Source organism: Tinamus guttatus, unplaced genomic scaffold, assembly GCF_059628265.1.
Source record: "Tinamus guttatus ecotype Peru unplaced genomic scaffold, ASM5962826v1 Tinamus_guttatus_pri_ptg000451l, whole genome shotgun sequence".
NCBI lineage: Eukaryota > Metazoa > Chordata > Aves > Tinamiformes > Tinamidae > Tinamus > Tinamus guttatus.
In genome coordinates, this window is record NW_028288985.1 from 1378324 (window position 1) to 1404475 (window position 26152).

Consider the following 26152-nt stretch of genomic DNA (forward strand, 5'->3'; position numbering starts at 1 on the left):
AGAAACATGAATAAAACTCATAGTAAAAAATAGATGGCACAACTACAGATTGCAGGTACACCATCAAAAACCTCAAGTAATTCCATTTGACAACACCTAGAAGAAATGCGGAATTCATACATCTTTCACCACCAAAAAAATGAAGTGTAATCCTACTTTCTATTGCATCAGCCATACAGAATACATTGTAGTCAAAATGTCCTCTTCAATCCTACAGGGTTAGAAAGCAAAGAAGAGGAAGATGTCTTATTTCCCATATATATATGTGATAACACACCAAATTTCTAAACACAAAGGCTAAATTTTGCCTAGAGAGGCTAGTCTGTCAACACTGCAGAAGGACAGGCCGCTTCATTATGTCACTAAGAGCTGAGGCATTTTATCATGTTCTCAGTCTCTCTCAGTATTACAGCTTCTGCCTGTTGCTAAGTGGAAAAAAGGTCATCTCCTCATTTTTCCTTCACTAACTCAGATACATGCTAAGAGAGGACTTAACACTTTCAATTATGAGCCACAAACTAAACAATATGTAACCAATTTAATTCAACCATTAAAATTTCTGCATTGACAATGGTACAAAATTTCTACACGGACAATAGGTGCCATGTGCGCCAGGACACCACTTGACAACCTCTAGTGACATCTATTCTTGTCAGTCATTCGGAAACTGAGTATCCCTCTTCAGTAGGAGCCGAAGAGAGAAAATGTGTGTGATCATGCACTTCTCACACACTTTTGTATTTCAAAGAGCATTGCAAAATGACTTAATAGGATATCTGCTTTAGGCACTGTTGGCAGACATTTAGTAAGAAATTGAAAATACTATGATTCAGCCACTGAGATAATCAGTTCAAGAACATGAAATTGCAATCATCCATCAAAAATTACAGATCAGGGTGAAGTTCTTGCTGCACTGAGATGAAGGACAAAATACACTGATTCAGTAAGCTTAGGATATTGCCTGAGAAAATTAACTCAGGAAAAACACAAATTGAATTGACCATTTAAATAGTATGGGCTAAGCCTAGGTTTCTCTGGTTAACCATAATTCTGTTGTTGTTGCTGTTGTTTTTTTTCCTTTTTTGGAAACTAGTTTTAATCTCCTGACCTCTGAAAATATTCCAGTGCCATCTCTAAGCTGGCAAAACCCAAACTCCTTCAGTCCTCCCAAACCTCCTTTCATAATACACCTCCTTTCATAGTACACCTAAGCCAGTTCAGCAATGTAAGAAGCAGGACATTTTGGACTAAATTCCAGAAGGCATCTGAGCTTTTAGTATTAACCAAAAAGGAAAATTTCATTTTTTTTGATATTCAACAACCGCTCTTACAAATCCATTAGGAACCAAAGCTTTGTAAAAATGAAATTTAATCACATTTAAAAAAAAAATGTATAATTCCTGTAATATTTTAACTTTTATCCTTACAGCCAAAAATGTCTCAGACTGAGAGAAATCTTCTTTTATTATTATTTCCTATATTAGTACAAATTAACACAGGTTTCTGAATGGAGAAGATTTTAACTCTCAAATAGTTTACTTGGTTTCTTGTATAATAGCTGTTCTTAAATTAAATTATTCATAGTCTGACATCCTGGCTTATAGTACCTGCAGGTGGGGAGAAAATACGCAGAAGACTGAAATACATAACTAAAATAAATTCTGGAAAATTATTTGCTAAATGAAGTTCTTACACAGTTGTAATCACAATATGCAGCAATCTGATTAAGAACTAATTTTCCTATTCCCAGAAAAAAAAAATGTCACTGTCAGCTTTTTATTAATTGTTTTTGGAACAGAAGCTGAAAACTGTAAAAATTTGGAAGACTAAAATCTGCTTTATCAGAACAAAACTGATGACTAGACAGGAGAGAAGCCAGGTATCACTTCCTCTTCAAAGGCTGTTCAATGAGCAAAGGAACTGTTCCTTTAGTCCAGAACAAGACTTGCAATTCTGCAAGCTCACTAGATCGGCTGCAGGCTTGCCCAGGACACCTGAAAATTCTCCTGTCCAGAGACAACGGCTGGAAAATGAAGAACAAGAGATGTTAAAAGATAACATAGGCAGCCTGGAACTCCCAGGGTAGAGCTTCCTCCCTGCGCTGGAGGAAGTTGGGTTGTCCTACAGGATAGACAGAAAGCCAGAAGATAATTTTACTTTAACTGGAAGTTTTGATAGAATAGGCACATTCCATCACACATCTCCTTCAAAATCCCAAGACTTATCTACATCAGCAACAATCTAACAAAGTGGGTCTGCACAGAATTAGAAGATTTTTTCACAGTAATATCAAGGAAAAAGCTTAGTGTTAGCTGGTACTAATAATTTTCTGAGTTCCTCAAAAATTAATATTTGTGCAATTTTTCCAGTCAGTTAAAAGACAGTTCCAGTCTATTGAAGCAACATAAGATGACAGCAGGCTCTGTGCTGTAGATCAGGGTACGAACCTACCAATCGATCCCCCTTCCAGGAGTAGCCAGTACTTCTTTTTCTCAATGCCTCCACTAGAACAGCATCACAAACCTTCTCTACAGCTTTCTAAATATTTTATGTCTGTGTTTGTTAGCAATGAGGAGTAACAAATTGTTATTCTTGCATAATTTCAAATACTAGATACATTCAACCAGATGTCTGGAAAATTTTTGCTTGTAGAACATACAACAATCAGTAGCAGGTGTTGGTATTTCACATTTAACTCATTTGTACATAATAAACACATGCCAGCAACAGAGCATACGCTCTTTTTACGCAGCTCTAACATTGTCAATTTAAAATAGATATTAGAAGGAAGCACAAAAAATATTTAGGTTTATTTTGAAGACAAGAGAATAAGAGTCACTCAGTCGTAGCAGTAAGAGTATGTTGCACTGCAAACACACATTCATGCTCTTCTAAAGCCAAGCCCATACCTGAAATATCAAAGCTGGATCAATATACAGAGAAGGTTCTTTCTGCAAGCAATGTAAACCACAAATATTTTCATTCACTTTATAGCTTAGCATTTTAGAGACTTATTCTTGTTGCATTACTATATATATTTCAGGACTGTCATTAATACTCTACACTTAGGACAAGCTTTGCAATTCATTTCCAGTGTTTGCTTTCAAGTAACATCCAAGAAAAACCAGAAACCGTCTGAAGAAAATAAGCAAGATTCTGCCCTGCTTCCAGTACTCAGGATATTTTTTATTGAAAAAAATGGAAAGATATTTCCTTTTACTCTTTTTGATTATATTAATTACTACCAAGTAATCATCTTTAATAATCAAAGATATAAGTGATATGGCATCTGCCTACAAAAAAACACAAAATGCTATTAATGGGTGGAACTGTAATTGAAGGAAAGGTTTTCATTATACAAGCTTTATTTTATTCCTGCAGCCATACATTTATGCGTGAGAAAAAGTGGTACTTGATCATGTATATCCACAGTCACAAACGAATGAGCTTTGTTAAAAATAGTCTGACTTCTGGTAGAACCAAAGTCATAAAATCACACTCATGCTGTTAAAAATACTTTCACTCCTTAATTTCCTTTGCTGTTGCTACCAGTAGCTTCAAAAGCATGAGCAAGGACAGGAAGGCTGGGCAGAAGAAAAGCCTTTTAGGGCAAAAAACGCATTGAGAAGATATGTTTGAGCTGAAAGGTAGGGGAAATAGGCATATTTCAGTAGACGAAAGTAGACTTGCATTAGGATAGGAGGCAGAAAGCATTCAGCAGTGGCAGGGGTAGAAGCCAAACAGAAGGACTGACTACGCAGAAGCAGAGCCTGCCAGAGCAGGGCAGGGCGCTCGGCCCAAATCCTAACTTGAAGCCGGGGGGTGAAGCGGCCCGGGTGCGGTGGGGAGGAACACGCACTGCCGGGGGCGGCTCGGGCACGGCCACGGTTGGCCGGAGGAGACCATAACCCTCTCCCTCCTTCTGCCCTCAGCACCGTAGGGAAATTATTGCTTCAGTGCTTGATCATTTAAAACAAATGTCCCCCATCTTTTCAGAACAAATGCTGTCTGGATTAAGACAATTTAAATTTACTTGCAAACATTCCAAAGCTGGAATTTGTAATAAAAACTGCTGTTTAATCACGTGGATTTTAGCTACTTACATTTGCCCCTTTTTCTTTTCAGCGCCAGGCCTACTTTAGACAAGGAACCCCAAAGGAGTGTGTGGTCATAGCAAAAGAAAGAAAAATCTTAGCTGAAAGGCAACTCCACATCAGATCGCTCCAGCAATATGATTACAGCTTCACTAGTGACAAATGAAAGCCCTAATTACCAAGTTCTTAAGAACTGGAAGATCTCACCAGTCCGAGCTCTCCCAGGACAAAAACAGAAAAGCCTTTTCTGTCTTCAGAAACAGGGACACTGCCAGAGTAGCTGTAACTATAATTCTCCCCCTTCCCTTTGCCCTTTTCAAGGGGGATTTGTTTTGGTGTGGAAAGGGGAACAGTAAACTACTTTGCAACGTAATCTTTCCATTGCTAATTGCTCAAATGGAAGATCATAAACAACTCTGGCATACTCTCTCTGCATCCCCAAATTTTTAAATTTATAGTACTGAATATTAAGACAAAAAAGTTTCTAAGCTAAACAGAGCATCTTATTTCTCATACTCTTAGGACAACAAGTTATTGCAAAAATACCATGTTTTAAATTTCAGATTCCTAACTAGAACAAATAGAGAAGTCTAAGGGAAATACATCAGAATATGGACCACTCAAACAGATGCACCTTCTGCGTTAGCCATATAATCCAAACTAATTATTATTCATTAAATACTATATTTATGTAGTAGTACTGTTGTAGCTGCTGAACTCATTTCCTCATAACACCAGTCACTAGGAAAATGAGGCCTTTAATCTGCATTTTCTTTTAAGAGGACTGAAAGTGATCATTTTTTTGTTTCATTATTGTGGGAAGAAAAGCTGGAAAGTTGTCATAATATTATACATCAAAGAGAGAAATCTTTATTTAGGACTTTTAAGACAGAGGTTTCACCACATTTTATCATATTACTCTGTAAACACAAATTTGAGGCCTGCTGATACACCATGAACATTTTCCTTAGGTTGTATGTAAAAATGCTGGTCAAATAGCCATCAACAGAAAATTGTTTCTAAAGATTAAGAAAAATACTTTACATGAATCTTGGGCATTTCTACCACTTTTACCCACCTACTTTTTTTTTTTTCATTTTCTTTTCTTCCTTTTAAGTTGGTGACCTTTTTTAAGGTGGTGAACTAAAAAATCACATTCAGGTATCGTTATTAAACTACATGTAATAGTGCCATTGTGTTTTGTTTTTGTTTTTAAAAGCAACTTCTACATTAAAAAAAAAAACTCCATTATCCTTATTTTATCATTCATTTTACACACTGCAGTAAGCTACAGAGCGCCCAGCAATTTGTAGAGAGAAAGAAAAGGTTGTCTAGTTATGAAAGTAAAATAAAAACTACAAGAAAGAAATAACAGCTTTTTAAATGCTAGGATATGGCATGAAAAAAAAAAAAATGAATACTATTCCCCTCAGTGCGGAACACGCAGTAAACTATGAACACAGACAGGAAAACCTGCCATTTGGGAAGCCACAGCATAGAGTTCTGTGACCACCCACTTACAGCCTAGGTCTGACTTTGACAGAAATTGGCAGAGTTCACTATCAAATTGCTTTCCAGATAGTAGCCCTCAAAGTTTGACTGAAATACACAACTGAGATGTTATAATCCTGAGAAGCACTGGGCATCTAGCTTTACACTGATGGGCTAGACTCCTTAACAGACAGGACTGGCCTCCTTTCTAACTAAAATTATCCTCACGTCCTATAGGAAGGAGCTGCAAAGGGAAAAAAAAAAAAAAAAAAGGGAAAAAAAAGGAAAAAAAAGAAGAAAAAGAAAGAAAAAAAAAAGAGAGGAAAAGAGGAATGCTCTTACTTTGCTTTGTTCCTCTTGACACAAAGAATATTTTTAGAATTTTACTGGGATTATGTTTTCAAGTATACAAAGTTACAGGCCTTAATATTGCATCTAATCACTAGCTCTGGGCTATTCTAAGCACTGACAATGATTTTGGAGTAAAGATGGGAGAAAAAAATACTAACTATTCCTAGCTTCACAACAAGAAAGTTAAAAGTAGTAGCAAGCACTTAATGCTTTAATATTCAAAGTTATAAAATGAGTTTCAACTGAAAAAAAATGTTTAGAAAAACATGCAAAGACCATACCTTCATTTCAATAACTGTCTGAAGAGCTTTTGTCTTTGCTGGTTCAGGCTGTAGTTGGGTTCTTCTATGTAATTCCTGCGGAGGGACACGATAGAAATAAGCTTGGCGACTCATCTTTCCATGATTTTATCACTCGTATTACTCGTATGAACGTATCACAGCAAATTAAAAGTCTCCATAACTCCAAATGCTACAGGTGCTTCCTTCTCTATTATCCTGCGAGCATCACTGCAGTCCCTATCTTATATTACAGACAACTCCGCCAGCACATGCGCTATTTCTGAAACCACTATCAATAATTAATGTCAGCCGTGACAAAGCCAGCAGTAATCCAACTACAATGCTGCTGCTTCTGCCCAGACATCAAATCATAATTTACTCAATTATCCAAATACTGCTAGGAGTCATTTAAAACCCTTTCTGTAAGTTTCTTCTTTGTTTTTCCACTGATACCTGAAATAAGCAATTTAAAGACGTTATATTTAAATTTGACATTTTAAGTATAATAATTAGAGAGTGGGTTGACGCAGCAACCCCTACAGAATCTATCACAAGTCAGCTTTCACAATTGCACACTAGTTTTTCTGCCGCTTAAAACATAGGTAACATAGAAACTGATTGCAATCACTAAATAAATATAATCCACAGAAGGCATTCAAGTCTCTCGGGCTTTAGGAAGAAAAAAAGAATAAAGACTGGCATTTTTTTTTGTTTTTGTTTTGTTTCATAAAACACCAGAGTTGTATCTTACACTGAGGTGTCTCTGTTAAAAAAATGCAAGGGAGGGGGAAGATATCTACAGTTCTGCACAGAACTGGCATGATTCATCACCATAATTTTAAAGTTTGATAAAGTTTCTATCTCTCCCACAACCTATCTGGGCAGCTTATTAGAAAGCAAAACCAAAAGGGGCAGATTTAAACAAGGTTTGCCTCAAAGTACAGAAGTCCCATTGCTGCCCTTTCCACACACAAATGTCTAAATCCACATTTGAGCTAATTTTATAACTACAAAAACACCTAGTGATGCCTGCTAGGCTGCAAAGCTGGGCGGATTCACCAGAACAACACAGTGTACATGTCTTCCAAATTATGCCTCTCTCGCATCACCCTTATAAACTCAAAAAGAACATCATTAAAAATGGCAAAGCCAGGTAAAGTTCTAATAGGTCTTTCTCTCAAATCCCCTTCTCCTGAGTGAACCTATAATGTACAGAGACAGACACCCACAATCACAATTATAATTAGCACATTTGATGCACATTCCACATATTTTTATTGTCCCCCTCAGTCTGCCATAGCACATTGAGGATCTCATCTATTTGATAACATGCAGGGTTACAATTCATAATATTTGTTGTCGTTAATTAACAAGCATGAACATAGTGAAACCTATTCTATAAAGACTAAAAAGTTTAAGCAATTTTGGATATGATGTTAAAATAAATAACCCAACATCTTTATAAAAATATATCTAAGTTATTTTGTGGTTTCATATTTTAAAGTAACCGAATAAGGGGCCATTTCTGTTTGTTCCCTTTATGAACATAGATTACCTAATCAGCAATAACTAAAAGACCACATGAGAAGACAGATGCCAATTTTGGCAGTAATTCATGTAATTTAAATTCTTCTCCTGGAAAAGGAAAAATTAGTTTACAGTAAGTGTTTTTTTCAAGCAAAGATTGAAAAGAAACACATTATATCTTATTTTATTTTTGATCTGTTGTATCCTTAGCCCCACTGCTCTGACAGGGGAAGCAGCTCCATGAGACAGTAACTCACGATCTCACAGTGATCTATGTTACAGGTCAAAAAATACTCGTACCATATTCAAAATTAACTATTCTCCAAATCCTAGCTTTTGCAGTCAAAAAATAATTTCATGCACAAAGCAAATGATAAATGTAGCACATGACATGACATAGTATCAACAGATCTATCCAGAAATTTCATGTTTGGCAAAATGCCCTGCATTTTCAGTTAAAGAGAAGGCAGCTTTCCATAGCTACCACAGCAAATCCCATATATGTCAAATTTGAGGTCTATGCTTACAAGTTAAGTATTCAAGTTATGGTCAAATAGTGAATAAACTAAGACCACCAAGATCATACCAATCAGTTTGGTCTAATTTTTTAAACAGTGCTCAAGCAAACATTTTTGGCCATGACAAGTTTTTCATTCCCTATTTTTATAGGTGCTAACAATGATACTCTAGGCAATGACTGAGACTCTCAAAAACCCTGGTAATATATAACACACAAGTATTATTACAAAGAAGAGGAAGAATGAATTGGATACACACAGTCCTGCCTTTTGCATTTTCCTCACACTCTGCAGTTTCCTTAAAGGGGATGCAGAAAACCATAAACAGCTAAATAAGACTCTGGCCTGAAGCAGCCTATTGACGAAAATTTTTGCTAAAAGATATTACTGTCTAAAAGCGTCGGATAGGTGCAAGAATTAAAATTCATATGTAAAGTTAAATAGACTCGTATGTTTAAAATATATATCAAAATATATGTGTGTGTATATATATACACGCTTAAAATTTTATTTAACAGTTGACAACAGTATTATAATTTTATATTACACTTTTATCAGAACACAACATCCAAGTGGTCCTTTATCCTTTTTTTTCCTGCATTTATAACTAATTATTACATTATTATTTACACTGAAAAAAAAAAAGACAGACAGACATCTTTGGAGATCACCTGGAGGAAACCACCAGCTGGTCGTCTCAGCAGGCAGAATTGAAACAAGTACATTCACTAACCGAACGTTTCAAGAAATAGGTGTATGTCATAGGTTTGTCATACAAAAGTCTTGGAAAAATACTTGGCCAGTCATACCACTATCTGATCAGCAAAAATTACAGCTAATTCTAAGAGCAGACTTTGCTCCCCAAGGCCACATAAAGTGAGCTGGAATATAAACAGGATTCCATTCATTACCCAGGGATACAAACCAGAGTTTCCACCCCTTAGCCAAAGATGAATAGACTGCCACAGACCAGTGTTCCTAGATGTCTATCACCGCGCGCAGCCTTGCCTCATAATACTCTTCCTGTTTGCTTTATGAATTAATCTGATGCTGGCTGACTTAAAAGCTTTTCTTCTTGACCACTGATGGTACAAGGCAGCAGACCTTGAATTCTGGAGAAGATCAGAAAATGACTCCCACTTCATTAGTTTGTGTGGGTTTTCTTCCAATCGGATTCAAATGTTTGGAGACTCCCATAAGGCTGAAATGCTGAATTATGTTGTTCTATTTTTTTTTTTTTTTTTTTTTTTGGAGGGGGACGGGGGGATGTACAGATTCAAGTGTATGATTTTCGTACCACTTTATGTGCAAGACAAGCTATATTCATTGTTTTGTTATCTCATGTCATTTGGAGAGTTTCTGATTTGCCTCAACAGCAAGAGATATCCTGATCATTTTCTGAAATCGTTATAGCCTAAAGAAACCAGATTTTTGATCTATTACATCACTTTTGGAGTGATACTACTTTGTCTTTCTAACATCTCTTAATAAAAAGAACAGGAAGTCTCTTTTTTAATTTTTTTTTCCAAACCATAGTTTCTTTTAGAATAATCTGTATTTAATGGAATGCTATATACTTATTTTCATGTTAAGCACTTGTGCTATCAACCATTAAGATCTACACTACTAATTTGTCAGTTGTTACATAATCATACTTTCCTTATACCCTCCATCTGTATCACTGCAATCACTAGGACTTTTTACTAATCACTTTGTACATATAAATTAAGTAAAATTCTGCATAATCAGAGGTAACATATCACATTATTAACACTGGCATTTTACGATAAGGCTTAGTTGTCAAGGTGATTAATTCATCCACACAAAATCGACAGGTAATTGCTTCACATTCACTGAGGTTTTTAGTTTATTTCAATATTCTTAACTTTTAGAGCAAAATAAGGCATAAACCAAAACCAGCCATTACTTTCTCTTTTTACACATTTCTGGGATGTGGGAGTAGCAGCTTGTATTGGCCTCAAGACCCTGACTTTAACACACAATATTACCACCAACTTAAACACCACAAAATACCAAGCAGAGACAGTTCATCATATACTTCTTCAAATAACGGTGGAGGTTCTTTTGTTCAGGAACTGATTAAAAGACCTTGCAAGATCTTTTCATGACTGATTGGAATCCAACACTCACATTACTTAGAAACAGCCTGAACCTGATACTAACTAAAAACGACACCAAAACACAACTGCCTTTTTATCCTAGCTTTATTTTAAGTCATGTAGTAACATGACTTGACTCCAGGAACGTGAGGATATTCCTTTTATTCTGATGTGTTTTATTAAGGTTATGAGGCTTCAATGACTTTTTTTTTTTTCTCTAATCAGATGAGACTGAAACACTTAAATTAAGGACTATATCGATGCGGTTAATAACATTCAAGACTTTGTCTTCTGTTTACATAAAAGCTGCCTAAAATAGCATTACACAGAGTGGTAGAAAGAAAAGGATTCTCACAGGAAAAAAAAAAAAAAAAACACAAAAAAAAAAACACACAAGCAGTTTAGGGATGGCATCCAACCATCAAACTACCAGTGAATGCCTGCCAGTGCCTGAGATGAACTGCTGTTGATTAACAAACAGGAGGAAAATGGAATGAGACAGAAGATTTTTAAAAATAACACAAAATTCAAGATGCATGAAAACTAATAGGAAAGGAGACATCAGAAAAAAAGTACCACTGGAAGAAAAAAAAATGAATGATTCAAGATGGCATCAACTATACTTATGACAAGACAAAAGCAAATGTGAGATGCTATTGTGCCAGTAAAGTTAGCTTCCTATATTTCCCGGAAAAACACACAAACGTCTAAATTATAGGAGGTAAATGGTACAGAAGCTGCTGGTTCCCTCGAAAACCTTCAACAAGTAGATGGCTTCCACTCTCCTGGCAAAGAAAACACTTGCAATGCTGCTACAAGATCAGCTTGTCTAAACTTAAGAATTTAAAACAGCAGTATTTCACTTCACTAAAAATACAGCAAGTTACTTAAAATGTCTAACTGCTGTATTCCTTGAGCCAAAATACCATTAAAAATACTGATCAAATTAATTCTAACAAGAATGCTACAAAAATGCAGCATAAAAGAATTTATTTGTAAACATATATCTTCCCTTTCTTGTTTCCTCTTCCCCTCCTATCATCTCCAAGCAAAATGATATCATGATCATAACTCACGTGAAAGCATACTTAAGCAATTATGATGTTTTTTTCTTTATATCCTTATGGAAACTATAAATGGACCACACTGAAAATTTCTGTGCCAGATCCCAACACATAAGGAAAAAACGCATTTTCGTTAGGAAGGATTCCAAAAATCCCATTGCCACTGGTCTTCATTTAAAGATGCACTTCTACAGGTAACTGAGTTCTGTGAGAACCTATTAAGGAAATTCTAAATGTTTTTTTTTTTTTTTGGGGGGGGGGGGAGAAATGGAAGCGTGAGTGCAAGCATATGAAATTAAAAATTGGAGGAAATGATGTAGTAGAAAAAAAATTGCCTAACTGCTTTAATTAAATTAATTAAGTTTTCAGTTCAGCAAACTCCGCAGATGCATAGTTAATTATCTCTCTGCTTAGTGAAGTACTTATATATTTTCAGGCAGATGTGAGTTTTGCTGAATGTGGAAGACCACGGACTTGCAGAAATCAGATGCCACCAACGAACTATAAAACAGATATCAATGCTCCAGCACAGCAGGTAAGTCTAGCAATAGGCTAGGTACAGGCCTCTGTACTCTTGAACTGTTCTGACACCACTTGCCTAAATTAGAAAATATAGGTGTATGGAGAAGGGTAGAAAGAAGGAGGAAGAATTTTCAAGCAAAGCCAAAATCACTGTACTGTATTGCTATCCAAATTTTTTTTTCATCCTACATCCACATAGTCCTAAATTCAAGCATAAAACAAGGGCTTATGAAATGCTTTACTTATATGCCGAAGGACATACATCAAGAGGAGGAAAAAATATGAACATTAAGAAACTCAGCTTTTCTTTGACTTGTATATCAAAAACACCTTCAAACAGCCACATGTGTTCTCATACTGGAAGAGTGTCCTCTGGCAAGAGACCACATATAAAAAGTTTTAACTGAGAAGATTTGTGTAAGGAACTTGAAATGCATGTGGGACAATTTAGTTTCTAATTGAAAACACATAAAACATTTCCTGAAAGGAGCTACTGAAACTCTACTTTCACCACAATTTTTGACCATTTATTTCTTTTCCTTGAAAAAGAAATAGAATGTCTAAAAAATTATTTCTTTTTTGTTGATGACTTTTTAATCTTTTTCCCCTTAACAAAATTATCTCTTAAAAGTATGGAGAGGAATGCTATTGCTTCAAAAAATATCCTTAGATAAACTGGACTAAGTTTCTTCATCGTTTCTCTTCACTTCTTTTTGCTTCTTCTTCTCTTTATAAACATAGTTTGACAATGCTGAAGGTGAGATTGTAGCATAAAACTGCATCATTTTCTCCCAGAGGGAGGTACAGGCTACAAAGCTTTGTCCAAGTCAAAGGCCAACGTCAACAGAAAAAGTCAACTTTTGTAGACTGCCTTGATGCTTTTATATCACATGTGCCTTCACACACCTGAGTTCAGCGTGACTAAGCTAAATTCTGTCAAAAAGTTACACACAGTGACACCTGGATTCAAAAAGAAATAACATGGTCTGCATCTGGTACAATGCGCCTACTTTGATTTTATTAAATATACCCCAAAATCCACATTGAGCCTGTGCCTGGTTCCTTTGTTCTTTCTGGAGATGTAAATGCACATTCTCCTTCCCTCTCTGTCTACACCCTTTTTCTATTCCCTCACCTCCCGCCAAGTCCTCGGCTTTCTATTTAATGATTTCTTACTTTTCTGAGACATGGAAGAAAGAGAAGATTGCAAAAGAATATGCTGCCACAGGCACGTAGGTATTTTATAGTTAATAACTTAAACTTACCTATTTTTTTCTTTTTAAATGTATTAAACACTCTGTAATGTCTAACTGACAAAAAAAAAATTCTTTGTCTAACTCATTTCTTCAGATGAGTTCAGTTCCCTAAAATTATACCTGTCAGACTTACAGACCTATACAGCCATGCAGATTTTATAATACACATACTCTACTTTTAGAGCTTAATTATTTCAAAATTACGAAGTGTAGTCAAACACACAAATAATATTAAAGAAAATTATTAAGGTTATGAATAGCATGTACTAAAACTTAGAAGAAATTTGCAATATGACATTTTAAAATCCTACTGATGCTCTTTGCCTCATTACCGGTAAGATGCCAAGTCACTGCTGAAGCACCTCAGCCAAAGATTGCTATCTGCTATGCTGCATTTGCACGGAGAGCAAATTTCTAATGAAATTTGATGACTCATCATGAAATTTTAATTGATGAACAGAAGGAAATAATACTATGACATTAGGAGGCAAAGAGAAACAACAACATCAAACACCACTGCTGTTATGTATTTCCTTTCTGCCTACTAGTTATATTTTCATCATCCCCAGAGTGCCACTTCAAGTATTATCTATCAGCTTATTAAAATAAAGACTAATATCAACATCAGGATTTTCAAGTGCTACAAAAAACAAGACAGAGTCAGCTATACAGCAAGCATTCAGAAGCACCAACTCACCAGAAGTTTAACAGAGTAACACATTAGATTTATTATAACCAAAGGCCTACAAAATATTTAGAAAAGAAACATAGATATGCATTCATGGTAGAGTGTCTCTATTTTCATTATACTTGACAATTCAGTGAAATTTTATTAGAAACACCGCTAATTACAATATACATTTGCAACCAGATACCATTCCAAAAAAGCTTTTCAGTTTATTAGATATGAATAATTGCAACTTCAAGTCTCCCAGGTTGAATTTTGTAATGTTTAGACATTAGGCTTTTAAAAAATTCCTGTTAAGAAAGGATGACCACCATACTGCACATAGCCTAAAATAGGATTAAGTACAAATGATCAGTCTGCAAATTCTCTTCAGGTAACAATACACAGGATAGAAGAGTGTCAAAAATTACAAGTTTAAAACATCAGTAAAAGGCCTAAAATATCTGCAAGAATAAGAGAGAAAAAAGCACAGCCTTCCAATTTTTTACTATTAAAAAAAAAAAAAAAAGCCCAGTGAAGAAATTAAAAACAACAGCCTAATAAGTAGTTTTTAAAAGGGGGAGGTGAACGATGGCAAGTAAGTGTTACTGACTTCCACCAATCTAATCATTATCCTACTAAATACTAATTTTCTATAGCAAACAGAAGTAATATAAGCACAGAAATCAAACCAGAATTTTATTACATGGCTAAGGACTCTAGATGCCCCTAACAACCTCCCAATAATTACATAATTATTACATTTGAAAAAAAATCTATTCAAACTATTTAAAAAGTTCTTTTTATGAGCTCAACACAGCCTCTGAACCCTAAAACACACACCCTGCACCTCCAAGAGTGATTGCAAAGGGGAATCTGAGACCAACTCTCAGGAACATCAAAAAGGGCATCCTGGTGATCTCACAACCATACTACGGGCTGTGGACATGTCTGAACACCCAGCTACGTGACTCATCTGCATGAGCCCTGGCAGTACCTAACTCACCTGCTTCATCCCATAAAGAGGGAGCTGAGACTAACCAGAAAACCTGGCACTAGCAGAGCTTTGCTACCAAGTCACAGAATCAACCGGTGACTCTACAGAGGGACTGGACAGACGGCGCTTCCTGTTTCAGGAGTGTACTAATGCAACATCTTCTGTATTTAGATTTTAGTACTCTAGGTACAAAGAGTATCATCTATTCAAGTCATCTCAATAAGATCTGAGACAGACACGTCTCTAAATACACGCTATCCAGTACCCCCACTAAATCTCCCATTCAGAACACTTCTTTCCACAAATAAGCCAAGCATATAATAAATGCCTGCCATATAAATGAGAAAAGGATATGCAATATACACTACTGCAAGTGAAATGCTAAATGAATTTGTTGATTTCTATATTCCAAATATATAAGAAAGACTGTTTTAATACAACAGCCTCCAGTTTGACAAGCCAATTTGCAAGATCAGAGGCTGGCAGATGAAGCCGTGATATTACCCTGGAGATTGCCATTCGTATAGTTTAATAAGAGCTGTTATCTTTGTAAAAAAAAAAAAAAATCTGCTGCTGAGAATTGCCAGCTACAACAAGAAAAACAAATCTAAAACACTCCTGGTCTCTATTTAATAATCACTTCAGAAATGAGGAATGCTCAGGTTCCTCACACATGAAGTATTTGTTAAATACTTTGTAATAACTGAGCAAAAAGTGCTAAAGAGGCAAAAAATGCAACTTGACATAGAGTAGAATGTCAGTCTACATTTGAATTTACTGCATTATTTTCTGCCAAATCTCCAGAAAGAAACTCAGTCAATCTTAGAAGATGAGATAATTTTATTTTACCTTCAACTCTTATGCCCAGCTATTGGAACATAAATGTTAACATTACTAACTCATTGATAATCATTTTAACAAAAAAATCCCGTTCTCTGACACAGTAATAAAATAGAACATAATCCTTTGCACAAATATATTTATGATTTATCCATCCTTTAGTCAACTAGCCAGCATTATTTTTACAATACTTCCATGTTAGGATTTAAACCTCTGTTAAGACTGAAACTTCTCTTTAGGAATTTCATAACGCACAATGACTATTTTACTATTTTTCATACAATCTGAACACTTTCCAATCCACACTTACTATAGATTGGAACACAGCAACCTGATTTAGCCAGCGCCCAGGTTCATTTCATACACCTCTGTGTGTTAATGCTGCTGCCTGGGGTGTTGCATGCTGCTTTTATTTCAGAGCTCTTGCATATGTTTTTATGCTTGGGCAAGGTCAGTCCTAACCATCCCCTTCCCCAGCGCAGTTTACTTTATATGCCTTCCCAGATCTGCTTTGGGGTAGCTGATCTATGTCTCCTCTAAATTACTACAGAGCATTAATCTTGCTTCTTTCAGTTGTTTAAGTGCATACTATTGATATTTATTCTTAGATTGAGGTCTGTTCAATCACACACATTCCATATTTTTAATTAACTAATACCATGTATTTAGGAAATCCAAGTGAGTACATAATGCATGACACTGTGACTAAATGTCAAAAAAAAAAAATCCCATAATTTGCCAGGTAATCCAAAATAGATACACCTTCCTTAAACTAAATATGACAATAGACTGTTAGTAATTGTTCCCAGATCACTACTGACATCACTTCACCTAAGTTGTGCATGAAGACATTTTACCATTGGACAATCCAAAACAAAAAGAAATAAATATTTTAAGTGTCTAAATGATAAGATGGAGGCTAATAGTATGATGACAAGAAATATTTAAAAAAAAAAAAAAACTACACAGTTTAATATAAAATGTTACCTGGTAAAAATTGTCCAACTACATAACACTTTAACTTGGTGAAGAAACAAGGTATTTCTTAGCTTACATATTCTGGGTTCCCATTTTCTGGGTTCCTATGTCTTTCTGCAAAAATTTTATGCCCAAAAATCACTTCTTTATATATGCTGCTAATTGATAGAATTCTCCTACAGAGATCTAAAATTCTTGGCATCAACTCCTACCCAACAGCAGTCTTTTCAGAAACAAATCCATAGTCAGTATCTCAGCACACAATCAGACTGCCTTTGAAGGCAATCACTCGGCAGGTCTCTGAACCAATGGTTTGTCCCTCTCATTTACATCATTGCAGGTCAGGTGCAATACTGATACTAATTGGCATGATGCTAATGCAAAGGAATTGCAGGTGAAATTCTAGGCAAGTTCACAGTTTATGAAATGTAACAGAACGGAGAAAGAGCTCACAAAGTATCTTACGGCAGCTTTGCTACATTTAGAGGCAATAAAAGTAAACAGCTATAATATTCCCACTTGCTAGCAAACATACCTAAAATAAAGTATTTATAAAAGTTAGGTCTCACATGCACTTGTCCCTTTTAGCATTGAAGACCTCTATACCCTACCACCACAAGCGAGGTTTTGAAAGACTATGCCATTTTATGAAAATTTCAACACCAAAGTTTCTTTACATTTGGAATAAAAGCATATTTAAAGGTAACTGTTTAAAATACATTTATTGGAAGTTTTTCATCTTATTGCAGTTTTTCACGCTAATATTTTCTTTAGAACAGTTTACAACAAGAAAGAAAAAGTGCAAAATGATCCTTTTCAGCAGGCTTCTCATCCTCCTATCTTCTACATTTTCTAGGAGGGAACCAGTGGTACATTGGATGATCTCATCATACAGGCGATCTAAGGAAAAGAATAGTAAAACAGTGCTTTAATATTTTTACAAAGCAATTAGATAAGAGGACTGTTATTCCATACTTTGCCTCATTAACGCACCCCGTGCAATACTCTAATATATAGCTATAATACAGTCCTCATTTCAAATGGGAAGGAGTATAAGTCAAGGAATTTTATTATTACCTTCCTCAATTTAGTCTTTCAAAGCTGGGGATCATCTATTTCTTTCTCTGACTCTTCTTTTATGAAATGCATTTCCTACCAGATAAGAATCTGCAAGACAGAAAAAGGAAAAAAAGAATCCTAAATTCATTTTCAGCTCATAACATTATTCAACCCTTTAAAACAAAAGATAAACAGAGAAAATGAAATAAAGTGATAAAGTAAATTTACTTTAAAAATTAGAAAAAATAAAGAAATTCCAAAATGCATGCACAAATTGTTAGGTCAGGGACGACAAAAATAAATATGAGGGTATTTGACAAACAATTCATTCACTATAGCAGACTTACCACAGAAAGGCTTGTAGGGCTTCTGTAGTTGCAGTCACGACCAGTGCCCAGTGTTCACTGGATGACGAGGGCCACTGTGAGGGGCCCCCCCTCAGTTCTTCTGCTACACCCTGATGTCCTCCTCAGCTGCAGATGCTGTGTGCATACAGAACAACCCCTACATGCAGAATAAGCACCAACTTGTGCTTTTTTTCTTTCTTTTTTTTCTTTTTTTTTTTTTTTTTTTTGTTAATCACAACTGTCTTACAGAATTACAAATGCCTGAGTTAATTGGATGTTTTGCTAGTAACATAGAGCAGAATTTCAAACTTTCCCTTAATATTTTATTTCTCTTTGCCACACCAAGGAATGAGTGTAGAATCTAAATATCTGATTTTTTTTTGAGCAATATTGATGCTACAATTTTTCTTCACAAGTAGAAGAGTTTCAAAGCAGTTCCTGAAACTCTTTCAAGGACCACAGTTTTTCGGAGAGTGAAGATTCATTTGGATTGATTATTTACAATAAACAATATTTCAAAAGTTTGAATTGAAGAAAGTTCAGCACCCTGGGGATTTATCTATACATTACCTCTTAATTTCTTTACTTTTACTGGAAGTAATTTACTAGTTTTGGAAGTAATTCCAATACACCTGAATGTCATAAACATTTTCAAACTTTACTCGATGCAGTTTTTTTTTTCCCTGATATCCAGTTACTGAAATACATATTCCCAAAAACTGCACACAAGGAAACCTCCAAGCAGCGTTTAAGCAAACACCACCAGAGATATGCTCAATTACCAACATGTAAATATAAATGTTTATAACCACATTTGGTAGTTTATCATTACTTACTTTTACCCATTTAAATTTTAAAAAGTTTGCTTAACCTACAGATATTAGTCGAAGGGAAAGCAGGCTCTGTACCTCTAAATTAGATTATGTCTTTGGGTCATTAAATTTGGATCTAGGTGTTTGACAGTAGACCAGAACTTTCAGGCTTGAGCAAGCAAAGACACTGCCTGAATGTAAGGGATAAACAACACAGGGAGAGCAACTCATACATAGCGGTACAAGGTAGCTATAAACTATCCAGGCTTAGAAAGAGAGAGCAAATTATTTTCCAGCTGTGCAGCTTATATAAACAACCCCAGAGGTTTCTCTTACTGCTCAGAAAGTTCTGTGACCCAGCAGAACCAGAGAGGTTCAGGCCTAAAGGAATCAACCTGAATGTTCTCAATGCTGGGGGAGAAAATAGGGAAGAGAAAACTAAAAACACCAAGGAAGTTAAGCACACAAATCCTATTAAAATTGAGAAACACTACATAAACTAAATTTGCTGCACTGTTTTGGAGAGCTAAATCATAATGTTCAGAATCAGAACATCTCTGTAATAAAGCTTTTGTATATCAATGGAAAACAAACTTTACATTCTATGAAGGCAATTTAGTCTTAATCTCTCTCAATACAATCTTGCAGATGATTTCTATTGAAATAAAAAAGTTAAACAGAGCAAATTATTGATATGTAAACATTAAGACTTTCTGAGGTTTAGAAAGAATTTGCGAATGTATGTACTTAGACACAAAACATTCGCATGAAAACTTGCTTGCAGGGGCCAGAGTTTAACAGATACCAGAGATCTCTATCACTTCCCTCTGCACGTATTCACAAGTGCCTCTGCCAGCACTGAGTTTTGCGATCTCTTGCTCAAATTTGAGATCACTCTCATTTAAAGAGCATTCCTGTCTTCCTCGTGGAATTCAGATTTTAAGTCCTTATCCTACTCTCTCCCTTATGGAAAGAAGAACAGACATCTACATTGAACACCTCCTATAAGACTGAAGATCATGTTTCCTTTCTCCCAAAATCACCTTAGAATGATAGGATATCCCATCCTGAAAGCAATTCTTTTAGCAAAAAAGACTCCAGATTCACAGGACCACAAGTTTCTGGACCAAGTTGCCCTTCTATGGGGATCCTGAGGAGTCCTGCATTCCAGCTTACAAGGTTGCTTATCACCAACATCAATGCTCTTCTCCTGTGTCTCAAAAGAAGCACATGAATCCTGTTCATTTTTCAAAAGCATGTGTGGGTCTGTCTTCCACACATGCACCAAAATTACAAAGCCAGTAATGATTCAGGCTTAGATAAGAGCACGATTTACAACGTATACTCTGTTTCCCATGAGACTGCATGCAGTTTTTCATTCCACTGCAGATCTGTTTTCAAGTGCATTAGTCCTTTCATGTGAACCACTCGGAAAGCTTAAGCACCTCAACCAGGGCCTGTATTCGACTGTTCTTAACACTAGGCATTTCTGCAGCCAACCTTTCCGTGCTGGAGTTCTTCGCTGGACATAGCCACCAAACAAGCTGTGCAGCCGCTTTAGTTTTAAACAATGTGAATAAAATATGTCTTTCTATGCAAAGATTATTCTTTTCTCATTTCCATAGGGGTTTAATTTATGACATCAATTGGGAAATAACAAACAAACAGGAAACCTATCAGACTAGTGCTCATGCAAACTTCACGTATTCCTGTAGTAAATATAGCATTCCCATAAATGCAGAACTTCTACCACACTCTTGGGAATCTAGTGAGCTTTCATGCTAGTTATGTAGGAAAACCCTAAACTACTGTGCAGTAAGCATTAGCCACTTCAGAAGAGCTTTGAGGACAAAAGAGCTAGTGATGAAAAGACAAAAGAAATGATGAAAAACTCAATAGGAACAAGGCATCCTGCACTCCTGCCATCTATTGACAAATTAACTTCTAATTGCAAGACTTAAAGAATTAAGCAAGGTGTAAAGAGTAAAGGAGACATCTATATTTTCATTTAAACATATACAACTGTTTGGCTGCATTAGCCAGTTTGACTTAGAGAGTTAAGGGAGAGGCGGCCTTTATGAGAAACAGTAAGAAATGAACAGTGACAGTAAAAACACACGCCAAAGGCCAGACAGAATGTAGGCGCATCTCTCACATGGTTGTCATACATGCAGCAGAAATAACAAAAAATGGGGTGTCATTAGGATGCAAAGCTTTCATTCAAATAGAGGAAAGTAAAATCCTCAAATGTGTCAGGAAGCACAATTACTTTTTTTAATCTATTGTTCCTAAGAGAAACTGCAGGATCAATTACAAATTATAGAGTATTTATAGTAACTTAGATTGCATAAAATAAAATCACATAATTTATATTGAAACAGGGATGGATAAAATATGAGAATGTAACTGTAATAACACATAAGCTTGCATAACATAAAATGGAACTGGTAAAGTTCACACCTACTGAGAACACTTGGATTGACCCTTAATTTTTAACAAACTGATTCTCTTATTGCTTATATAATGACCCAGACACATATGCTTCTATACAAACTGTAGCTAACAAATTCAGAGAGGTTTGCAAGGCCTAAGAATTTTTTTAATAAAAGAAAACTTGCAAAAGAACATTATTAGATGTATTCAGAAAATTTCTCTTCATTGCTTTTCCAGGTGGAAAGTTTCTCTATCTCTATATTTCTAAGCATAAATGCTATACGTTTACGCAAATACAGATAAAACTCACTGCACTTCAAAAGTCCAGGCTCTAAAGCCATCTCATGCTGTCTTTATCTTCTGAATTTCATTCTTCAAATTTTACTCAGCATCCTTTAAGATCAACCCTAAGCAATTAAAGAATGTATCCTATTAAGTTCCCGATGTCCTGAAATACCAGAGTCTGTTTTATGGAACCAAGCAAAATCTGGAAGCAAGTAAAATATCTTCTACTTTTCAGACAACAGCACTAGCAAAATTGCATACAAACTGACAGTATTGAACATTTAAGGTTATGAAATTAGCTTTTTGCTAGACTTCATTAAGTAAAGTTGCAACAACAACAGATTCATTCAAAGCATTTTCCTTCATTAGAAAAAACTGCTGCATTTTTAATGCAAGTAATTTCCAACCAAAAACATTCAACAGAAAGCAGTCTGGGAAGTGGTCAGATTACAAATGAATGTATTTTTTATTTTAGCTTTTGCATTACCGTAACACTACATTATCTCATCTAATTAGATTTTTCCAAAACTTTTGGAAAAGGAACTTTCCACATGCTCTGCATGTTTGTTTATTGACTCAACATAATGTACATGAACTAAACAATCTATTGTAGCAATAGACATTATAGAAGAGCAATACTACATCCTAACGGACTACAGAAATAGATCCATAAAACCATCACATTATAGACTTTCGCACAAGGGATACCTTAAACATATTAAACACCATAACATCTAGATCTCTGAAAGATATTTCTCTCTCAAAAACAAAATAAAAAACAAGAGCTTGTGTTAAACAACAGGCCTTCAGATATTTTCTTGCATTTGCAATTTAATCAAAATGTAAATAATTATTACATGTTAAATTTTATTTTTAAAAGTTACATATACATTCTCCATTATTCTCTCTGAAAGAACACCTTCTCTGATTCTTAACTAATGATGTTTTGATTCCATGAATCTGGCATAGTATATACAAACTGTGAGATGCCCCAATGACTGGATTACTTTTTTTTTTTTTTTCCCAATTGATTATCTGAAGCTTCCAGTGACTTCATCTGCAACTATGAGCACCTAACGTTTATGAAGGTCTTAGGATCAGAAGAATAACACAGAACATGAAAATCTCACAAGCTCATACTTGCAAAAGCTTTGTCGGAAATGACTGGCCCAGCAATGAAGAGGAAAGCTATGACAGAGCTAGCATAAAACCTCAGATCCCCTAGGTTCCATATAACTCCTTTAAATCTATCATATCACTATTTTTTTCTTATTCTGCTTTACACAATTCATATTCTTCAGTTTCTAGAGCAAATGACAGAGGTTCTGCCAAAAAACCCACTGATTCACTAACTGACCCCAGCATGGAACAACTGAGCTCCCTCTTTTTCCTTTTTTTTTTTTTTTTTTTGGCATATGTCTCGTGGAAACATAGCATTATTCAATCAAGACAAAGACATGAAAGGTTCTACACAAAACCACAGTCTTTATGCTCCCTAATTTCTGAATGCCTGATTCTATTCTTACAGTATTACTTTAGTGGTACAGAAAATCTTTCTTTAAAATGCTTCTTTAATAGCTACTAGTGGAGAGAGTAGAGAGATGAAACAAAGTAAAAAAATAATAATAAAAATAAAGAGAATGAAATAGGAAATTGATTAAGAACCTACCTAAACATTCTCTGAAAATTTCATTTTTTTTCACCCTAAATTTCACAAACTGCAAGTACCTTCTTTTCCGAGTTCTTGCCAGCTGTATTTCAGTCTTTTGATTGTCCCCATGTTGAGTGTTGCTGCCACTACAGCGGTGGATTCAGTGTATGGAATCAGCCTAGAATTAATCCACCATAAATTCTCCCAATGACCCTCAGTACCATCTACTCAGCTTTTCAGACACATTACTGTTCTGCTAATGTCAGCATTGGCAAATGCTATTTGCTAATGTCAACATAATCTAAAAGTCAGGAGTCGGTACCCATGCCATCTCTTCATGTTCTAGCCTTGATAGGCAAGACCGTTGCCTTCTGATATTTTCCCCTCTTCTGTATTCTTATTATTTTTCAGTATTTACCAAAAAAGTACATAGACAGATAATCTAATAAGAAGTCAGCATCTACTAGCATATCCCATTTATATTACCAAAATGTACTTCAATACTATTTTATCATAACACTTAAAGCATACTGGACAGACTTCCCTACATTAAAAAGTCATAGAATTATTCAGTCATGAAAAAAAAAGAAAGAAAAATCAGTTACAATTAATTTTCCAATACATTAAGTCAGTGAGGATGAAAAGATGCATCCAAAGGCACACTAATTTCTTGTTCGCCTGTTATGGCAGCATGAAATGTAAAAAATTCTTTAAAGGGCATTTTCAAGACAAAACAACATATTGCTTCCATCTATAAATCTATAGATAAGCAACACATTGCTTATCATCTATAGAAAAGTGTTAATGACATCTCATTATTTTCCTTCCTCCAAGGTGAGCCATTAACCGAGTGTGTTTTCAGATGTGTCCAGGCCAGCCCCTGAAAGATCTTAAGGGCTTTACAGGGTCATTTTCTTCTTTATCTTGCTATTTTACAGGTTAGATGAGGCTGCCTTTGAGAGGACAGGAGCTAAAATCCTAGATCCAAAATGAACTCTCTTCTCTTTAGTATTGAAACATTGTTAACATTTTATCATCACAGTAAAACAAGCTCACTATATATTATACAGATCATCTGGTATAAATCCATCCTTTAAATGTGATGGATCTAATAGAGCAGTGAATATAGAAAACTTCTAAAACTGCTAAACATATTTTCCATTCCTGGAAAGTTTGTTCATTCAAGGCGGCACTGGAAGAAAACTATAAGTTTTCCAGAAGTCCAGAAAAAAGTATAGCTCCACATCTGCAAAGCTTTCTCTAGGAGAATATGCAGAGTTTCATCATGTCATGTATATATACTGTCTTTCCATCATAGCAAACATAATTTTCTTAAATTTATTTTTTATTTATGCCAAGAAGTAATGTAATGCTTCAAATCTTAAAGCCTGGAAGGAACAATTCAGACACTGAAAGCTCCAAAGACACATAAAGGCAAAATCAGTGAAAAACAGAGACAATCTGCCATTAATTTATTTCTGAATGCAAAATAAGTACTTTATAAAGGAAACATTCCAATATATCTAACCAGAAATCTTTTAATTTCTGCCATTCATACAGCTTTCATTAAATAACTGAAGAAAAATATCTTCGGCAAATGTAAACAAATGTATTAAACACATAACAAAAAGCATAGGTGTTCCAGTGTTCTTGGAATTAGGAGCAAGAATTTATCAAGGAAGAATAAATCAGATTTTGAATCCATACTGTAAAATAAAATATCTGTCTAAAATATCTTAAACAGGACCTTTATCTGTTTTCATTTGCTTCACTTTGCTACACTTAGTATTCCTAACTTTGGAAGAAAAAAAAAAAAAAGGGGGGGGGGTAATCACCCCAAATGTTATACAGATCCACTAAGAATACCAGAAACACCTCAAATAGGAATGCTATATACAGTTTACTGTTTATATTAAATTCTTTAAAAACCTTAACAAGATCATGCTTTAAACTGACATTTAGTTTCCAAGCTGCTCTGAAGAGCTACATACTTAATACCAAGTGTAAAGAATATCTTATTATAAAAATAATTACTTAAAATAAGAATTGACAAGTTGAAAAATAAAGTCCTCTGGGACAAAAAGATCATTATTTCATCCACAATTACATTTGCTTTAGCGGTAGATCTTCCATTATTTTTTTTTTCAGTTCAAAACCCGCTTGGACGCAGTCCTGTGCCACGTGCTCTAGGTGACCCTGCGTGCAGGGGGTTGGACTAGATGACCTCTAGAAGTCCCTTCCAACCCTAAGCATTCTGTGATTCTATGATTTAGTTAATTGTCTAAACTAAAATCATTCTGCACTCTGCATGCAGAAATTCCATCAATATTTTTTCTTCCAAAACTTCCTAAATTATTCACAGAACAATTATACGAACTTTGAAATCCTATAAATTGTCATAAAATTATATATATATATATATATACACACACACACACTAATATAACAGCATTGCACACATCAAACCTATTCAATAAGCTACTATTACTAATGTATAGAGGAAAAATGGGAGGGAACCTTAATGCTGCCTTAAACTTAATAACTGTACAAGAGACCTCATGAACATGCTGCCGCCACAGACCACACTAGAACGGGTAGGTCTTAGTTCTTACTGCTAGTTCTGAACCCAGATGCAAATGAAAGTAAAATGAAATGTCCAGACACTTTCGCCTCTCTTACAGATTTTTAGCTCGCTTAATATTTGGATGTGATGCATACACTGGCTGCAGCAATTATATTACCAGACTTCCTATTGCACTTCAGAATGACATTTCTTGAAATCTCAATTAAGTTTCTTCCTCTATGGATACAGTCTATGAAATAAACCAAAAACATCAAGGAGTGGACCAAAGGCTCTTT

At 35.3% G+C, this 26152-nt stretch overlaps 1 protein-coding gene across 9 annotated transcripts in view; it reads right to left on the reverse strand.

Annotated features, from left to right (window-relative positions):
* The window catches only part of ERC2 (ELKS/RAB6-interacting/CAST family member 2), a 412632-nt gene that overhangs the window by 330116 nt on the left and 56364 nt on the right, over positions 1 to 26152 (reverse strand). For all 9 annotated transcript variants that reach the window (XR_015913795.1, XR_015913794.1, XR_015913793.1 and 6 more), the window contains exon 3: positions 6218 to 6292. Coding sequence is in view for 1 of the 9 variants with exons in the window: in XM_088532042.1 (XP_088388168.1) it covers positions 6218 to 6292 (75 nt within the window). In the remaining 8 variants the exon portion in view is untranslated. The remainder of the gene's footprint in view (positions 1 to 6217; positions 6293 to 26152) is intronic.